Source organism: Corvus hawaiiensis, chromosome 8 (assembly GCF_020740725.1).
Source record: "Corvus hawaiiensis isolate bCorHaw1 chromosome 8, bCorHaw1.pri.cur, whole genome shotgun sequence".
Lineage (NCBI taxonomy): Eukaryota > Metazoa > Chordata > Aves > Passeriformes > Corvidae > Corvus > Corvus hawaiiensis.
In genome coordinates, this window is record NC_063220.1 from 14,411,085 (window position 1) to 14,422,961 (window position 11,877).

General features: G+C 60.8%; 3 protein-coding genes across 10 annotated transcripts; 2 read left to right on the forward strand and 1 right to left on the reverse strand.

Moving 5' to 3' along the window:
- The first annotated feature begins 55 nt into the window (after positions 1–55).
- Positions 56–2,672, forward strand: PGAM1 (phosphoglycerate mutase 1). The gene is made up of 4 exons (XM_048311072.1): positions 56–262; positions 626–900; positions 1,402–1,582; positions 1,679–2,672. The coding sequence occupies exons 1-4, from the start codon at positions 121–123 to the stop codon at positions 1,846–1,848; spliced, it is 768 nt and encodes a 255-aa protein (XP_048167029.1). The 5' UTR covers positions 56–120; the 3' UTR covers positions 1,849–2,672.
- A 569-nt stretch (positions 2,673–3,241) lies between these two features.
- EXOSC1 (exosome component 1) lies at positions 3,242–5,529 on the reverse strand. 2 transcript variants are annotated; one of them, XM_048312052.1, is made up of 8 exons: positions 5,466–5,529; positions 5,146–5,261; positions 4,901–4,975; positions 4,227–4,315; positions 3,979–4,012; positions 3,804–3,854; positions 3,641–3,725; positions 3,242–3,497 (listed from the first exon to the last, which is right to left on the reverse strand). In XM_048312052.1, exons 1-8 carry the CDS (start codon positions 5,494–5,496, stop codon positions 3,391–3,393), a joined length of 588 nt encoding a protein of 195 aa, XP_048168009.1. In that variant the 5' UTR covers positions 5,497–5,529; the 3' UTR covers positions 3,242–3,390. The 2 variants fall into 2 exon arrangements, with proteins under 2 accessions (XP_048168009.1, XP_048168010.1); XM_048312053.1 differs by lacking the exon at positions 4,901–4,975.
- A 108-nt stretch (positions 5,530–5,637) lies between these two features.
- ZDHHC16 (zinc finger DHHC-type palmitoyltransferase 16) lies at positions 5,638–11,773 on the forward strand. 7 transcript variants are annotated; one of them, XM_048311331.1, is made up of 10 exons: positions 5,638–5,712; positions 7,614–8,160; positions 8,379–8,573; positions 8,795–8,883; positions 9,089–9,117; positions 9,322–9,455; positions 9,690–9,737; positions 10,281–10,366; positions 10,647–10,913; positions 11,261–11,773. In XM_048311331.1, exons 2-10 carry the CDS (start codon positions 7,924–7,926, stop codon positions 11,373–11,375), a joined length of 1,200 nt encoding a protein of 399 aa, XP_048167288.1. In that variant the 5' UTR covers positions 5,638–5,712; positions 7,614–7,923; the 3' UTR covers positions 11,376–11,773. The 7 variants fall into 7 exon arrangements, with proteins under 7 accessions (XP_048167288.1, XP_048167292.1, XP_048167290.1 ...); XM_048311335.1 differs by having other exon boundaries at positions 5,666–5,712; positions 7,908–8,160; XM_048311333.1 differs by lacking the exon at positions 5,638–5,712 and adding an exon at positions 5,748–5,813.
- The last annotated feature ends 104 nt before the right edge of the window (positions 11,774–11,877 follow it).

Consider the following 11,877-nt stretch of genomic DNA (forward strand, 5'->3'; position numbering starts at 1 on the left):
GTTGCGCGCATGCGCCTCCCCCCGACCGGCGGCGCGCGGGGCGGGGCGGGGCCGAGCGGGGGCGTCAGTCGCGCGCGGCAGCAGCGTGAGGAGTAGCGCGCGCCGGTCCCTCAGCCCGCCATGGCCGCCGCGTACCGGCTCGTCCTCGTCCGCCACGGCGAGAGCGCCTGGAACCTCGAGAACCGCTTCAGCGGATGGTACGACGCCGACCTCAGCCCCGCCGGGCAGCAAGAGGCGCGGCGCGGCGGCGAGGCCCTCCGAGGTACTGGTGAACGAGAGGGGGGGTGTCGGCCAAGAGGGGGGTCGCGGGGGACGTTGGGGAAGGGATACGGCCTAGTGCGGCCACGTCAAGCCTAATGGCTGCTGGTTTGGGGCTCTTCGGTGACGGGGGGGGCCTCCAGTGCCAGGTCGGGGCTTCAGTACTGCTGGGAGAGTCGTAGGTACCGCAGTATGTTGGTTCTCCGGTGCCGGTTGCGTCCTGGCCACTGCCGGTTTCCGTAACGGCGAGGACGCGATCGGTACCGGTGCGGTGAGGCCGCCGCCCTTGCCCTTTCACCGGTTGCATAAGGCCCGGCACTCACCTTCCTGGTCTTCCCCCGCCTCCCCCTTCTCCCGTATTTTCTAGATGCCGGCTATGAGTTCGACATCTGCTTCACCTCGGTACAAAAACGGGCGATCCGTACACTCTGGACCGTCCTGGATGCCATTGATCAAATGTGGTTACCCGTTATCCGGACCTGGCGCCTAAATGAGAGGCACTATGGGGCTCTCACGGGTTTGAACAAAGCTGAGACAGCGGCAAAGCACGGTGAGGCGCAGGTCAAGATCTGGAGGCGCTCCTATGACATCCCTCCACCTCCCATGCAGTCTGACCACCCCTTCTACAGCACTATTGCGAAGGTAAAACTCATTGCTCTTTGGTTGCCTTGTAGGGAGTCTCCTAAAAGTCACCTGCCGTGTGGCCTGGCTTCCTCTATAAGGTCTCCTGTGTTTCTGCTGTGTTACCTGGGGCTGTTCAGCATGGTGCTGGTTGGCTTTGGGCTGAGTTTATCTTACTCCCTCCCTGTGGAGTTGAACCCCTGGGCACTGCACAGACAGGTCCAAAGCAGAGGGGCAATACCTCTGTTAATCATTAGGGCCATGACCCATTCATGGATATTTGATCTGGTTTCTTTGCCCGGATAGGCAATGTATGACTTTTCCCAGGAGGGCTCATGGCGCTGACTGTGACTCATTGCAGCCTCAAACCTCAAAGGCACTTCCTTGCTTCCAAGCCTGGCTTTGCTTACATCTAGTGGGTCCGCAGGTGGAGAATTTGGGGGAGGGACAAAATCTTGCCACCATCTTCCCACACTGGATGGGGGGCACTGGGCTGCTGTGTGAGCATGGTCGTTCTCCCAGGATCGTCGCTATGCCGACCTGACAGAGGACCAGCTGCCGACATGTGAGAGCTTGAAGGACACTATTGCCCGGGCTCTGCCTTTCTGGAATGAGGAAATCGTCCCACAGATCAAAGAGGGCAAACGAGTCCTTATTGCTGCCCACGGTAATAGCCTGCGTGGGATTGTCAAGCACCTGGAAGGTAGGTCACCCCTGCAAGGGCATCCCAGGGACCTCCCTGCTTCCCCAGCTGGCCCTGTGGCAAAGTCCAGGAGTGATGGCACTGCTGTGTTCACAGGCATGTCAGAAGAGGCCATCATGGAGCTGAACCTGCCCACCGGCATCCCCATTGTCTACGAGCTGGACAAGAACCTGAAACCTGTCAAGCCCATGCAGTTCCTGGGGGATGAGGAGACCGTGCGCAAGGCCATGGAGGCTGTTGCTGCTCAGGGCAAGGCCAAGAAGTGACGGCAGGCATCAGACCAGCATGTAGTAGAGCCCCCTGCCATTCCCCACCCCTCTGTTCACACCCCCACAGTTGCAGGAACTTGGAGCTGTGGAGCTGGAGCCGCTCCCCACGGTTAGGCCCATTCCCTCAGACTAGGCTCCCCTCTGCAGACAGCCTGGGGGCCCCGGGGCGAGGGCTGGACACGGAGGTCTGGTGTGAAAGGGAGCCCTGGCTCTGCCAGGCAGCGACCACACACCTCTCCACGCCATGATTCCAACCCTCAGACTCTGTCTGCAGGGGGACACACCGAGCAATCCCTTCCCATGCCAGGCTCCTCCTTTGCTTTTCATCCCTGGCAGCTCTCATCACCCGTTTACTGTAGTTTTGTCACTTGATTTAGTCCTGGGAGCAGTGAGGTGAGTGCAGTGCAGGCAGTGACCAAGGTGGGTTCCCCATCTCCTTGTGGGTGCGTAGCACAGTGACCGGGATGCCACTGGAAGGGTTGCGTTGTGGTGCATGTGGTACAGCACCCCAGGGTGGTACTCACGACTCTGGGCCCAGCTCTGCCAGCCCCTGCTTTAACTATACTGCCTTCAGACAAGGAGGGAGCCTGTTGCCTGGAGGTCCGTGTCCGCCACATACTTCCCCCAGCTGATGCCCATCCTCATCCTGCTGGTGAAGCAGGTGCTGTTGTGTCCCATCCCTCACGTGTGTGTGTACGTGGCCTGTCACTGTGACCTCCCCCCTGCCGGTGTCATGAGCCTGGGCTTGCACAGGGTCAGCGTAACTGTCCAACCATAGCAGCTGTCTTGTTCCAGTTCAATAAAGGAGTAATGCGCAATAAGGAGGTGTCCATGTGTCTGCGGGCCATGGGGGGCTCCCTGCTGCCAGCACATGTGCAAGGCAGCAGTCACTGCTGAGCACAGACAGGAGGGTGCAGAAGCTGTGCCAGGCTCAAGGAGCAAAGCACTGCTCCGCAATCCCTGCCTGAGAGGGTGACACCCTGCCATGCTGTGGTTTTTGGTCTCTCTGTGTGCCACACCCTCATCCCAAGGGCAGGGTACTCACTGGGGCCTGAGGAGATGAGATGTGGTGTCCCCAGGCTGTTTTCAGCCACAGCCCACACTGGTTATCAGTGTGCTGAGACAGGCTCTGCTCCAGCCTTGACTCCCACGTGGGGAAACCAACCTGGCAAGGCGAGTGCCTAGGGTGGCGCAGCCACAGCCTGGGGCTCTGTGCTGTTGCTCTCACTGCAGCAAAGGCACCCATCACTCCTCTTTCCCAGCACTGAAAACGTGCTTTCTCGTGGCCCTGGTGCTGTAGAAGCTGTTCCCTCACCCACTCTGCTGCAGGAGCCAGATCAGAGTGCCACAGGCAGCCCTGGCTCCTCCATAGGCTGTAATGAACAAAGCATGGAGCTCTCAAAAAATGTTTATTATCCACAAGTAGCAAACCTGTCCTGCCAGTGGGGGCCTGGCCAGACCTGTGAAGGAGATGGGAGCCCAGGGGCTGCTCTGGCTCCACAGGTCCCAGTCCTGCAGCCCCCTGCTCCCCCTCAGGCATCATGTCTGCAGGAACTGGGGCTGCACCCGGGCCACCTTACGGAACTCCTTGGTGTGTGTCCGTGGGCACTGCATCTCGCACCAGCTGATGGGCACCATCTGCACCCCTGGGGACACAGTATGTCAGGGTTGCTCCTTCCCAAACTTGCATTCCTCCATGTGGAGAGGGAGGCAGCTGCATCAGTTGCCCCTCAGGGAGGGATGAGGCAGAACTGTTTCAGCCTAGGCCCTGTTTCTGTCCTGTCCCTACCTGCCTCACTTCGTGCCACCACCACGCCCAGCTCATTCTCTGCTGTGCTCAGCAGGTAGTTGGACTGCGCATCCCCCAAGGAGATCTGGTTGGACAGGAGTTAAGGGAAAGACTTCCACAAGAGAGCTTGAGCCAACTCACTGTCCCTGAGGGGGAAGGATACAACTTTGGCCAGGACGATGTCACTGGGGCGGAAGCTCTTGTACACTTCTACCTGCACAGGAGAGAGCAGGCAACACCACACAGTGCCAGGGTGCTGTCAGTGGGGGGACAGGGCCCCAATGCGCAGAAACTGGGGGCGATGGGTGTGGAAAAGTTACTGGCAGTGCCTCACTGACCTTATCCTTCTCCGTGGCTCGGATATCTTCTCTCCTGAAAAAGGAGATGGAGGGATCTGAGTGCCAATGAGCAAAGGCGGCTCAACAGCCTGTGGCAGAAGCTACCCTGGCCTTCCTGGGCGCTTTCCAGGACCTGTTGGACACCAGCCCAGTGCTCAGGGCAGAGCTCCAGCTCAGGACAGCCAGCTGCACGGCCCACAGCAGCCTTCCTCCCCCCGAAGGGTGGAGGATCCTAACCTTTTCCCTACCGTATGGTCCCTCGGAAGGTGGATTTCAGTGGTGTGGAGCCAACATACAAGATGTGCACCTTGGCAAAGCGGGAGTTAATGCTGCAGACCTGCATGTAGGAAAAGGAGAATCAGTGCTCCAGGCAGGGAAAGGGCAAGGAGCAAGCAGGACAGGGCTGCCTGGGGAGCTCAGGTCTCACTTGGCCTCCTCCTGCCTGTGACCAAGGAATGGTGGGACACCTGGCAGCAAGCCAGGCGAGGAAGATGATACTTGTGCAATTCGAGGCACTAGAATAAGGCTGAGACCTGCAGTGATCCCAGTCCCTCTCCCTTCATCATGAATGTAAGGAAACTAATCCCTGGTCTGTGCCACCCTTTCTCCAAGCTGCTTGAGGCACTGACCTGCATGCTGCCTGCCCCAAAAAGAGTTATGGAAGGAGAGCAAAGAAAAACCTCCCCTCAAGCCCACCTCAATCCCAGGGCAGGTGTTCCTCATGCCAATACCCACTTTCTCTGTGAGTGAGGAACCCAAGGGAGCCCCTGAGCTGCCCCTGCCCTGGTGGGAGTTGTACAGAGGGGACAAACAAGCCCAGTGACTCCTCACCGACCCTATCTGCGAGCAGGAACAAAGCTCAGTAAGAGACAGAGGGAACCGAAGCCGTGCAGTTTATCAACGCAGTGCTCCAGCGCCCCACCTTGCATGTCACCACGGCCCCCACGTTGGGCAGGAGCTGGGACTCGCTGTCTCTCACCACCGACACCACGGGCAGCTGCAGTGCAAGAGAGAGTCAGCACAGGGCACAGCTCGTGCACAGGATCACCAGCCGAACCCCGTCGGACTCCAATTCCCCGTCGGAGCCCAATCTCCAAGGAGGCTGCGCAGCCTGGGCGCACGGCAGTCAGCCCCGGGGAGGAGCAGCCGTGCCGAGGCCGCGCTCACCTCGCTGTCCTCATTCCTCCTCTCCAGGCAGCCGGCCAGCGAGGAGAAGATGAAACCATGACGGGTGTAGGTCCCACTGCCAGCCGTGGCCTCTTCCGTGCTGCACAACCGCTCACCTGCGACACAAGGGGCTCAGGGGCTGCCGGGGCATCCCGCTCCGGGGACAGCGCTCGCTCCCAGCCGGCCCAGTGAGGGGCATCCCCGGGGCAAGCCCCTCCGCACTGCCTCGTCCCTTACTCCTCTCCTGGGCCACCGCGTCCCCTTCCCGGGCAGTAGCACCCCAATCCCAGGAGCCCCGGACCGCCCCGGGCGGCACTCACCAGGGACGCAGTAGCGTGCGGGAGGCGCCATGCTCGCTGCCGACAGGGCATCCCCAGAAAGCCCTCATCCTATTGGTCCCCGACGTCAATGCCGCGCTGTAAGCGGCGTGGCTATTGGCTCTCTTCTACCTGTCACGCTGCCTGCTGGGGGCTGTAGTCCAGCGACGGCAGAGGGCGCTCCCGGCATGCCGTGCGCGGGCGCTGCCCGTGGGCCGGCGGGGCCCGGGCATGGAGGCGGCGGGCCCAGGTCGGCGGCGCCGGGCGGGGATGTCAGGGCCTGCGAGAGGCTGTGGGCCTGGAGGGGCTGCGGCTGCCGTGGGGCTGGGCGGGCTGGGCGGCGATACAGAGGTGCTTTGGGGCGGGGAGCGCGGGGGCCGGCAGGCGATGGGGAATGCCTCGTGGGGCAGGAGGTGCTTGTGCAGAGCCGGGAGGCAGTGGGGGGGCTGTCGCCCTGGGAGTGCACTTGGGATGGGAGGCGGTGGGGGGAATGCTTCTGGTCTGGAGGGGCCGGGGTGCTGCGGGGCAGGGGGACCCGGGTGTTACGGGGCTGGATGCGGTGAGGCTGTTGGCGTGGGCAGCTTTTGAGGATGGGGCTAAATACCGGAAAGTATCTTGGCGCTGTGGAGCTGGGTGCTACTGAACCGGGGGAGCTGGGCGCTGTGGAGCCACCGGAGGGTGCCACAGGACTGCACCTGGGTGCCTGGACCTGGCAGGGGAAGGGCTCGTCTGTGCCTGGGGTGGGGCCAAATCCGAGATTCCCCACCCCTCGGCGGCTGTGGTGATGTCAGTGGTCTTGTGTGTGGTGGTGGTTGCTGTCCCATTCTCATAGGCTCAGTGCCCCGCTGGGATGTGGGGACGGCCGTGGGCAGGGCGAGGGCCGGATCCCAGTGCCCCGCTGGGCAAGGGAAAATTGCGTGTCTCTGCTGGAGCCTCATCTCTGTGGTTGTGCTGCTGTCTGCAGGCAGGTGCCTGGGGACAGAGTGGGTCTTGCTCTGGAGCAGGCTGGCTGCCTCCCCTGTGGGTTCCCTGCCCAACAGCTCCTGCCTCTGTAGGTGAGGAAGCTTCTCCAGACTGCAGGAAGGTGCTGTGTCTTTGGAGGGAAGGGCTGACCTCAACACCTGCTTCTGGCTGCAGTGTCTTGTCTTTTACCACACTGACAACACAGGGATGTGTGCCACCCAAAGGCTGCACTGCAGGAGGTTGTTGCTCCACTTTGCACCTGCTGAGTTTCAAGGAAAAGCTCTTGGCAAGCCAAAGGGGAAATGTGGAGAAGAGGGTGGTGCAGGGGTTTGCATGTCCCACCTCTTCTCTACCAGGGTATAGAAGGTCTGGGCAGGAGCCATGCCTGTGACCTAGAATGGGCTGCTGGGTCTGGTGTCCTCATATCCAGTAGCTCCCAACTGTGGGGTCAAACCCACACTCCTCAGGCAGGGTGGAGGAGAGCCCTGGCTCCTTTGGGCAGCTCATCTGGATGCTGCAGCTTCTGCCCTCACCCTCCCTGCTACTCCCCAGGGGCTGTGCTGGTGGGCACAGCAATGCAGAGAGATGATCCCTGCTGGAGGGACTCTGAGCTCTAGCACCAGTGCCTGGCACCAGACCAAGGCGAGTGCTTGGCCCAGGCTCAAAACGTGCCTTGGCAGGACCCTGGGGCAGCCTCGCTGCTTAATATTGATGGGTACTGCCTGCACGGAGGCCTGGGGGCCCCAGCCCTGCAGATTGTTTTCCCGTGTGCTGAGCCAGATCGGGTTCCTCGACACTCCCAGCAAAGCTCTTGGGCAGGATAAGGGGCTCAGCAGGCAGGGGAATGCCGGCCCGGGGCTGTCCCCGGGGCCCTCATTTGCTGGTGTGTGGCACTGTTCAAGGATCCAGGCGAGGAGAAGTAGGAAGTGTTGGGACTCTTGGAGTGAGGCTGTGAGGTTGGGAAGGGCACAGGGTGGCCTCCGCAACTTGGTCCAGAAGCTGAGGTGAAGGGAAGTAGCATCCTTCTCTTTGGGGTTAAGGAGGGACTAGGGGAGGACGGGTAATCCTTTACTGGCTCTTCCACGTGTTTCTTGTGTGGATTCCCCTGTTCCTGAACATGTTGGGAAGGGCTGGGAAATGGCCCAGCATCCTGGATGCTCATGCCTTCTCTGGTTTCCTCTGAGTCAGACTCTCCGTGTCACTCCCCCGGCCCCCTCCCCGCTGGGAAAGACGAGATGGGACCAGAGAGCACCTGAGCCCAGATGCTGAGGGGCCTGTGCCCCCTGCTCCGTGCAAAGAGACATCCCAGCGACAGCAGCCCTGCAGCCTCCAGGAGCCTGGGCTCAGCTTCTCCAGCTCGGCATCCCTGTCAGTTCAGGGAGCTGCACTACTGGCATCAGCACGTCAAGGGAGGGGAAGCCCTTCCTGAGGGACAGCCAGGCAGCAGGGTGGCCTGCCCACGCCGAGCTCCTGTCCCCCCAGGCGTGGTGTGGCAGGGATGAGGAGCCGGCAGCGGATGTTTGCCGCGGTGATGCGCCTGCTCCTCAAGTGCCTGCGGCTGGGCCGGCGGCGGCGGTTCAAGCTGGTGCGGCAGGTGGAGCAGCTGTGGCACTATGGGCACCTCTGCCTGCGCTCCCTGCTCTACAACTCCTTTACCAACGGCGATGTGGTGCTTGACTCCCTCTTTGAGCCCGTCTACTGGCTGGTGGACCATGTCACCCGGTGGTTTGGCGTGGTGAGTCCCTCTCACTGGGCAGGGTACACGTGGTGCTGGGGCAAGTGTGCTTCTGGGGCAACACGCTCAGGGCTGCCTGTGCTCTGGACAGGAAGTGAGCTGGGACCTCAGTGTGTGGTTCAGATTGGTTTCCTCTGGCTCTGTCCTGCCTCTGCCTCTCCCCAGGCAGTGAGGAGCAAGCGCTGCCCACTTCAGTGACCCAGGCCCCTTTTCTGTAGGTGTTTGTGGCACTGGTGATTGGGCTGACGAGCTCTATTGTGGCCATCGTGTACATCTGCCTGCTGCCCCTCATCCTTCAGACCTACACACCTGCTTGGATATGCTGGCACCTTGCCTATGGACACTGGAACCTCATCATGATTGTCTTCCACTACTACATGGCCATCACCACCTCACCTGGGCACCCACCACAGGTGAGGCACCGAGCGGCAGCGCAACCTCTCCCAGCTGGACACTGGGGCCAGCTACAGATGGTCACTGGGAACAGCCTGGTGATGTTGCAGGAAGCCTCTGGATTGGGGAAGCTAGGCTGGGCAGTGCAGAGTGCGGAGGCAGCGGGGAGTCATGGGAGGGAGATGCAGGAGTGTGAGATGCAGATTTTAAGGTGCACAAATCTCTTCTGACCTTGGCACAGGCCAAGAACGACCTCACTGGCGTCTCCATCTGCAGGAAATGCATTGCTCCCAAGCCGGCTCGCACCCACCACTGCAGCATCTGCAACAGGTAGGGCACCCTCCCTCTGCCTGGGGCAGCCTCTGGAACCCTGCTCCTCACCCCCTGCCCCAGTGTGAGACAGGAGCCCTTCTCCTCTGCTCTGCCACCTCCTTGCCCTGTCGCTTGTAGCCTGCAGGGCTGAAGGGTGCCTGTCCCCTCCCAAACACACCACTTGCACTGGCTCTGACACTGGCACTGCTCTCCTTTCTCCCAGGTGTGTGCTGAAGATGGACCACCACTGCCGTATCCTTCTGCAGTACTAACCGGTGGCACACTCCTGGGGGGAGCCAGCCCTGCTTCCCCTTTCTCTCCCAGTCCCTCCTCTCAAGGAGACAGCCAGCATAGGGATGGGTGATGGGAGCAGGGCCCAGAAGAATTGCCCTGGTCCCTGGGTTGGGTTTGGACCCATGGTCTGTCACAGCTATGTACCTTTAACCCCAGAGGCAGCCTGGCTAAACAACTGTGTGGGACACTACAACCACCGCTACTTCTTCTCCTTCTGCTTGTTCATGACCATGGGCTGCATTTACTGCAGCATCAGCGGCTGGGAAATGTTCCGGGATGCCTACGCAGCCATTGAGGTGAGCGGCCAGGCCCCGGCCCTCTCCTGCCGTGCACCGAGGCTGCCTGGCTTCCCCAGGCTGAGCTTGCAGAGCAAGGCTGGGCCAGGCCTGGCCCCTATAGTGACTTTGCTTCCCCTCTTCGTCCTCCTGCGGGGCCCCCAGCTGCCCTGGTCCTGTGGGGGTGTGAGGGGAAGGGTCCCTGCCCCACTCCTCTGAGACACATAACTGGTGCCCTGTTTTCCATCCCCCTAGAGAATGAAACTGCTTGAGAAGGAGAGACTGCAGGTGGCCGCCAACCAGGTGGGACATCCCTGCCCCCCAGCTGCTCCAGGCAGTGTGGAGCAGAGCTGCCCTGCAGGCTGAGTCCTGCTTGGGGCTCTGCTCTCAAGGAGCACCCCACACCAGAACTAGCCCCCATGTTCATCTCACGTGCCAGAGAGCTGGGGCTGGCCAGGCAGCTCTGCTATGGACACTGCCTCCAGCAGCTTGGGGTCTGCCTCGCTGTGCACCCAGCTTCCAGGGGCTTGGGCTGGTGACAGCTTCTTGGCATGTGCTGCTCAAGCTGCAGCACTGCATACACATCTCACCCTGACCATCAGCTACAGTGTCCTGACCAGTCCCATGGCTGCTCCCTGCCCCCCTTACCTCCAGCCCACTGCTCCTCACACCAGCTCTGGGTGTCTGTCTGTCTCGTAGCTGCCTCCCCCTCACCCTGGCTGTTGCATTAGTTCCAGCTGCAGTCCTTTCTTGTTGTCCAAGCTCTGCAGCAGTGAGGGGTGCAGCAATCCCTGTCTGGCTTCAAGCTGTAGTTTGGGTAATCCTCCCCATCTGGTCCTTTTTCAGACATACTACCAGACCCCACCACCCACCTTCTCCTTCCGCCAGCGAGCTTTCCACAAGAGCGTGGTCTACCTCTGGGTCCTGTGCAGGTGAGGGGGGCCAGGGGCTGGGGAAAACAGAGTGAAGCCTGTGACATTCCTCTCCCTCGACCTGCCTATAGCTGGGCTTGCTCGCTCTAGCGGAGACGTCGCTGCCCTGCCAGCCTTGGGCCACAGAGAAGGAGAGATTTTGTCTCTCTGTCAAAGGAGATTAGACAAGCTGACCCACTTAACATGGCTGTGGGTGTGGGGAGGCAGCCTCAGCCCCCACCAGCTGCAGCACCAGGGAAGGAAGGCCTGTGTTCCACCTGCTGTCCCTTGTCCTACCTAGCTCGGTTGCACTGGCCCTGGGTGCCCTCACGCTGTGGCACGCTGCCCTCATCACCCGTGGGGAAACGAGCATTGAACGGCACATCAACAGAAAGGAGAGGCAGAGGCTGCAGAAGAAAGGCAAGGTGAGCACAGCCCACGGCACGGGGGCTGGCTGGGACAGAGCCAGACGTGATGCACCTCTCCCTGTCCTGCAGGTCTTCAGGAACCCTTACAGTTACGGCAGCTGGGATAACTGGAAGGTGTTCCTGGGTGTGGATGTGCCAAGGTAAAATCCTGGGGAAGCCCTTGCCTGAGAAGGTGGTGGCTCAGCAGCTCTTGGGGTTGTGGGAACAACAGGGGCTGTTCTTGGGCTGCTGTGGGAGAGGATGACAGTGAACATTGATCCCACACTCTGCACTGCACTGGGCGTTTTAAGGCGTGGAAGACCTGGGCATCATCAGCCTTGTGCTTCATGAGCCCTGTCTGGTAACAAGGTGTGGCCTACCCAGCACACCTTTGCCAGGAGAATCCCAGCTGAGGAGCTCAGCCATCATGGCAGCTCAGGACATGGCTCCTCAGAGCTGAGAAGCGCCAAGACTTCACCTTTTGGCTGTGGCCTCCCTTTCCCCACAGGCACTGGCTCACCCGTGTCCTGCTGCCCTCTCCTCACCTGCCCCACGGGACAGGCCTGAGCTGGGACCTGCCTCCCTGTGTGATGGAGCAACATGCGCCACTCCTGGCAATCTGAGGCCCTGTGCTCTGGACGTCCCTTCCCACAGGCAGGGGAGCACGTGGGGACCCGCTCTACTGCTGCAGCTTCCTTTGGCCAAAGTGCCTGGCAGAAGGCTGCTGCTGGCACATAGTGCTGACCGGAGCCAGAGCCATGGAAACTCTATGGACACTGTTGGTGCCTGGATGCCTACTCTCTTGGCTCTCGGTGGCTGCAGGCAGCCCAGGGGCAAGGTGGCAGAGCTGCTGCTCCCTGCACCAGCTGAAGGTGCTGCCCTCATTAGCACAGGTACGGGCCAGCATTGGCTCAGCTCAGCTCTCTCTGAAGGGCTGGGTGCAGAGGATGGCACCCCCATCCCCCAACTGCTCCCTGGGGAGTCTTTTTAAGACCATCCACTAAATACTGGTTTTTTTTAAGGGAGTCTGGTTTTTTTATCTTGTGGGGGATATAGACTTCTGGGGATGGGAGGAGAGGGACCACAATGTGAAAAGAGGAGGAAGGGCCTATAACCAGCATTTTA